This window comes from Euphorbia lathyris, chromosome 3, assembly GCF_963576675.1.
Source record: "Euphorbia lathyris chromosome 3, ddEupLath1.1, whole genome shotgun sequence".
Taxonomy (NCBI): domain Eukaryota; kingdom Viridiplantae; phylum Streptophyta; class Magnoliopsida; order Malpighiales; family Euphorbiaceae; genus Euphorbia; species Euphorbia lathyris.
In genome coordinates, this window is record NC_088912.1 from 31,246,253 (window position 1) to 31,252,301 (window position 6,049).

General features: G+C 36.2%; 1 protein-coding gene across 1 annotated transcript; it reads right to left on the reverse strand.

Annotated features, from left to right (window-relative positions):
* Positions 1-2,040: 2,040 nt before the first annotated feature.
* On the reverse strand, positions 2,041-4,725 carry LOC136223011 (putative E3 ubiquitin-protein ligase XBAT31). The gene is made up of 8 exons (XM_066010779.1): positions 4,392-4,725; positions 4,218-4,277; positions 4,058-4,129; positions 3,845-3,966; positions 3,610-3,750; positions 3,418-3,525; positions 3,064-3,322; positions 2,041-2,837 (listed from the first exon to the last, which is right to left on the reverse strand). Exons 1-8 carry the CDS (start codon positions 4,569-4,571, stop codon positions 2,439-2,441), a joined length of 1,341 nt encoding a protein of 446 aa, XP_065866851.1. The 5' UTR covers positions 4,572-4,725; the 3' UTR covers positions 2,041-2,438.
* Positions 4,726-6,049: the final 1,324 nt, after the last annotated feature.

Sequence of the window (6,049 nt, forward strand, 5' to 3'; positions counted from 1 at the left end):
GCTACAACAATAACAACAAAGCTTTAATCCCGAAATGATTCGGGGTCGGCTAACATGAACCATCATATATAACCATGAAATCAAGTCGTGTCAGCGACACAAATTCGCTCCCTCCACTCCGTCCTATCCACTACCATATTTTCCTCAATTCCCAGTAAACTCATATCACTCTCGATCACCCTCCTCCAAGTTTGCTTAGGTCTTCCCCTACCCCTCACCACTACATCCCTTTGCCACTCTTCGGTTCTCCTAACCGGCGCATCAAGTGCTCTACGTCTCACATGGCCAAATCACCTTAGTCGGTTTTCTCTCATTTTATTCTCAATAGATGTGACCCCTACTTTTGTCCTAATCATTTCATTACTCACCTGATCCTTTCTCGTATGACCACACATCCATCTCAACATATGCATCTCCGCCACCGACATCTTATGGATGTGGCAGTGTTTCACTGCCCAACACTCTGTACCATATAACAATGCTGGTCTAATTGCCGTCCGGTAGAATGTTCCCTTCAATCTATTAGGCATGTCGGGGTCACAAAGGAAACTCGTAGCACTCTTCCACTTCGACCAACCAGCTTTAATCCTATGAGTAACATCTCCATCTACTTCTCCATCCGTTTGGATAATAGATCTACAACATGAGGAAAATATATCAGAAGTTGTGTTTGCACTACAAAAAGTTAAGGATGATGTTCATTTTGGTTTAGGTGGAAAGAAAAAACAATCAACTATAGATGCATTTTTTTAGAAGAAATGACTTCTAGTTGGTTGATTGAAAAGTTTTGGTATATATATATATTGTATGTAATTCAATAATTATCAATTTATATTTTCATTGGGCCCTTAAGGATTTAAATATTTTTATTACTTAATGCATTTAACGAGGTTATTATTTTAGTCCATTGGTCTAAATCGGGACCGAAAGAATTTATTATATAAACCAAGTTATTACTTTATCCAACATCATTTATGGAGGTTTATTGGTATCTTTGGACTGCCCTCTACTCTATTTACTTACTGTTTGATTTATTCAATTCATCTTTTCTGCAAACTCCAAAATTTCATTTCACCAAATAATAATAATAATAATAATAATTGCAAAGGGCGAGATCCATACCATTTGTGGACCCCACCATTCTCCTTCTCCCTCTCTAATCTAATGTTATTGTTAGGTGGCACTGCTTCTTTCATTCCTCTCACCTTATGTAGGCCCCACCTTTCAGTTCATCTTCTTCTCCTTCTTTGGTCCCATTTATATTGTTTTGTACATTTTCTATAGGGTCGTTATAATAAATAAGATGCTGCTAAAATTCATTATTTCACCTACACTAATTTCATCCAAAGCCCCTCAACATTCCAATTTTAGTAGATTTAGCCCCTAAAAGTTTATTTCAACACATCATATCCCTAATCACTCGCTGTAAGCTCCTATTTATCAAATTAATTAGCTATTAACATCTAATTTAATTAAAAAAAAAGTAATAAACATCCAATCAGAATAATCAAGAGGCTCTGTTATATATATAAAAAAAAATTGAAGTTACTTCTTAGCTTAATATATTAGTAGTAGTTGTCTCGGTGGACCCAAATTTACAAATTGTCTTATTAATTCATAAACTTAATTAAAATGATCTATCGAAATTAACCTATAAGTCCAAAAACGTACTTACTTAAAATAAATGATATATATATTTTAATTCGTCAAAAACAATATTATTCTGATATATATATTTAGAAAGCTAATCATACCACTTTAAATAAATTCAAATAAATAGGAGGGTAATTATTTATTTTATTTTGTTCAATTCGGAGGGCTACTATTAGTATGCTTTTAGCTTTTCAAGAATGGAGACATGATCAATTGTTCACATGACAGACTTATCTTAATTTATGCACTTTTTCTCTTTTTCTTTTCCGGTTATTGTGCTTACACATACCAGTGTTTTATATATAAAAGAAAGTCTTCCAATTCTTCACGCAAACTTCAGTTGACTCCCAAACAGAGCTTAAGTTGAAAAGTTGAACATTTTACAAATCAGAAGAAATGAAATAATTTCATTTAATTCTACCATCTAACAAGAATAATTAATCAAATGCAGCAGCTTCAAGCTTCAACCTCAACAAAGTAAACAAGAGATTACAACAATATCAACCATATTACCAAACCCTTACCCACCTAAACCTGCAATTCACGTCTCTTTTGCTTATTCCCCCCTTCCCCCCACCCCCAAATCTACAATACCAAATGGACCTCTAACTATATATAGTTTACACATATTTTTTTACCAACTGGGTCCGGCCCCGCACCACCGTCATCGATCCCTCTCATCATTTCCTTTCCCCCTTCTTTGAAGCACAAGTTAAGGAACCCAACCCTTTCTTGCTACTTGGAATCTTCGATTGCCAAATGCTACAAAAGTTTTCTATGTCTCCTCAAGGCTTATCCACCCACTCGTTATCTGCAGCGATTCTTCCTGAGCCCCGGCCCCCCATTTTTGCGAACGGACTCATTGCTGATAAGCTCTTGAAGCTGCTACTTCCTTCGCTACCGAAGTTTAGTGACCTTCTGCCCTTTCTAATCTTCGGTGAACCTATATCTCCGATGTCGTGATCAGTATCATCACAGTTCTTGACTTTAGCAACTGCCAGGCGGACGATTGTGCTTCGACAGAATGGGCATACTGGAGGGTTTAGGCACGCAGTTGTTGGGTTCGGTTTGTTGTGACAGCAGAGGGCTAAGGTGCATTGTGCACACATCTGGTGACCGCAGTCTTGTACTTCGATTGTGCAAACCTGCTCGAAGCATATGCAGCATAGCTCCGTATCACTTGCCTGCATTACGATTACAGATATCAGTCATCTGATAACTTTCTTCAATAGTACAGATCATAGCAGAGAGTAAAACTCTTAATAAAAGTGAAAAGAGATTACAATCCCTGCTTAAAACTCAGGGTCATACTGAATATTCTCTGCTTTTACTCTTTGTTTGTTTGCTCCAAAAATGGTACAATACGGCTACCAAGCATGAATTTCAAAGTTCAAAGTCTCAGCAATTTACCTCGGATAAACTGTCGTCTGCCCCGGCATCAGAATGTGATGGAGATGGAAGAGAATAAGCAGTTCCCTTCAAGATGTTCTTCTCCCTCTCTCTGTTTGCATCCATTAACGCGCACTCGAGTAAGGCTTTCGCTTCCTGATTAAGTTCACTAATGAACTTCAAAGGCGATGGCCAAACAAGAGGCTCGGCTGAAGATGGATTTAGTAAGGCGGCGCAAGCTCCATGCTTGTGCTTTAGAGCAACAACATATGGTATTCTCCTGAAATATCAATCAATTACATCCAAAATGTTAACACCATGACAAATCAAGTCTAATTCCTGATCAATACAGTTATGGGGGAGATTGAGATATACCCGGATGAATCTCTTTGAAGTCGATCTGCACCCCACGCCAACAATTCGCGGATACAATCAAGAGATCCGCCTCTGGCAGCCAAGTGAAGAGGCGTACTTCCCGGACATCTGTAAGCAACAACAAATCAATAACGAAAGATGAATAAAATCCTAATCACAGATTTCACAAACAATATCCAGTCAAACCATTACCCATATCCTCCTGTTGAAGCACAAACAAGACCTCCATTGTCTAACAAGATACGTACACATTCAGGCCGTCTTTGCCGCGCTGCTAAATGCAATGGGGCAGCTCCTCTACCATCTCTAATATTCACAAACCGTGCATATCCCCTGGATTAATCAAATTCAGCACAAATTAGTAAAGCAGATCATTGAAAAGAGCAGATTAAAGTTGGAAAAATCTGATCACAGGACAAGTCTTTACCAAGAGACAGCAACTGGGCTAGATTGAGCAGCAGAGAGAATAGCTTGAAGACAATCAGAATGGCCATAGTAAGCAGCATAGTGCAAACAAGTTCTTTCATTAAGTGAATCAAACTTCAAAATCTGATCAATCACAAAGATTAAAGATTACCTAATTGTTCTTAATACTGAAAAAGCCTAAATCTAAAGAAGAGAAAGAACAATAAGGTCATACATTTGCTCCTGCTTCAATTAGCCTTTTAACAGAGGAGATTTTGCCATGCATTGCAGCCAACATAAGCGGAGTCTACACCATTTCAACAAATCAAAATTAAACCCCCAAAAAAGATAAGAGATTAAGAAATCACATTAACACAAAACCCAGATTACAGTACCTGCCTGTGACGATTTACAACATCGGGATCCACAGATCGCTCTAATAGCATAGATAAAATCTGAAATTAAACCAAATTGATTCGCATTAATGAAAAAAACCCCAAGAATCTCTCAAGAAAATGCTTTTTAGAACTTGCGGTAAAAAAAATTCCGATCAAGAAACAAAATCCGACCTCGATCCGGCCATTGGCAGCAGCAATATGAAGTGCAGATTGACGATCATAAGAAGTAGTTTGATGTACCAAAGATGGGTCTCTCTCCAGCATAAACTTCACGGCGTCCGAGTCACCGGACTGTACGGAGCTGAAGAGGCCATGTTCTTGATTCGCTCCGCAACTCAGTCCCTGACCCATACTTTCACTTTTAAAAACCACACACTACTAACTAAGCCACTTTACCTCGCCGGAGAGGGGGCTGCGCCACTGTCTTCCGCCACCTTCTCCGATTTAAGAGAGAAGTGGTGGTGGCTCTTTTCTCCGCGTTCTCCTAATTTAGAAAGCTCTCATGTTTAAGTAGTAACTCCTTCTAGAGAGAGAAAGTTTTAGTATTGGAGTTTGGAGCTGCCCGGAGGCTACCCGTGTCAGCCACTCAGTCTGTGTGTACGGGTAGCAGTCAGATATTTGTTCGGGCAGTTAGATTAGATTCCATATAACAGTAACTTGCGATTTCGTTGTCCGAATTTTTACTTCGATTAATCTTGGCCGTTGAAAATCGCGGTGGAGTCACGTGAACCGTTGGATATTAAGGGGTGTAAAAGGAATTTCAGTTGAGTAAATAATATTATAAGGTAATATTTATCTTTTTAATGGTTAATTACTGCTGGTGGTTGATTTGGAAATGCAGATATCCAATCAATTAGGGGTATGGCATAATTTTGGAATATTATTTTACTAAAGCACCCTTCAGCTCTTTGAAAATTACACATGAAGCTCCGTCTCCCGCTATAACTCATACCAAAAAATGATAGTGACAAAGCGTCTGCTGTGACACAGGTAATTGACGATTATGACCCCACGGTAATGCTAGCATTAGTTGTGTTTTAATAAGAGCTTATCTCATTCTTTGTATTCACTACCATTCAATATATAGGATACGATATGTTTACTTTGTTTTATGACAAAGTAAAGTTTACTTTGTTTTTATTATTATTAGACGAATTTACTTACAAAGTAACCATAGAAGGCACCTACAATATATATATCACTTAATATTTCGGTTAATAAATTCCATTTTATTAAACTATCAAATTTAATGATTAAATTTTATAACCATTTAATTATAAAAGATCGACCAATCATAAAAAAAATCTATCAATTAATTGAAATTTATTATATTATTTTAAAAATTATAAATATATACATACAATAGTCGAAAGGCTTATTCAAGTACTCAATATCTATTGAGTAATTGATAAATGTTCAATATATTAAACTCAATCTAATAGGAAAGAGTTTAATATAAATGACATAATAAATGATTCATTATACTCAATTGGAGATGCTCTAAGTCATTAAAAAAATTTAAAATTAAATAAAAATAACAAATCGTAATAATAAATACTCCATCCATTTAAAATAACTATCACATCAAAAAAAAACTATTTTAAATTAATTGTCACGTTTAGTTTTTAAGATAATTTTTTCTTATTTTACTCTTATAAATGAGTTTAATTAATAAGTGACACAAAAAAAAATGATATTTTAGTCAACTTTTTCTCAGCAAGTTATATGGAATCTAACCTAATCACAAGTTACTGTAATTAGTAAATGAGTTTCTAAGATAACTTTTTCTTATTTTACTCTTATTTTGATGAACCATTCTTCATTTTTTG

Bases quoted from the DNA above. Each gene is read 5' to 3' on its own strand.
- LOC136223011 (XM_066010779.1), bottom strand. From the start codon at position 4,571: ATGGGTCAGGGACTGAGTTGCGGAGCGAATCAAGAACATGGCCTCTTC. The intron at 4,278-4,391 runs GTCGGATTTTGT...GTTTAATTTCAG, and splicing joins CTGCCAATGGCCGGATCGAG to ATTTTATCTATGCTATTAGA. The intron at 3,526-3,609 runs GTAATGGTTTGA...TGTTGCTTACAG, and splicing joins GCTTCAACAGGAGGATATGG to ATGTCCGGGAAGTACGCCTC.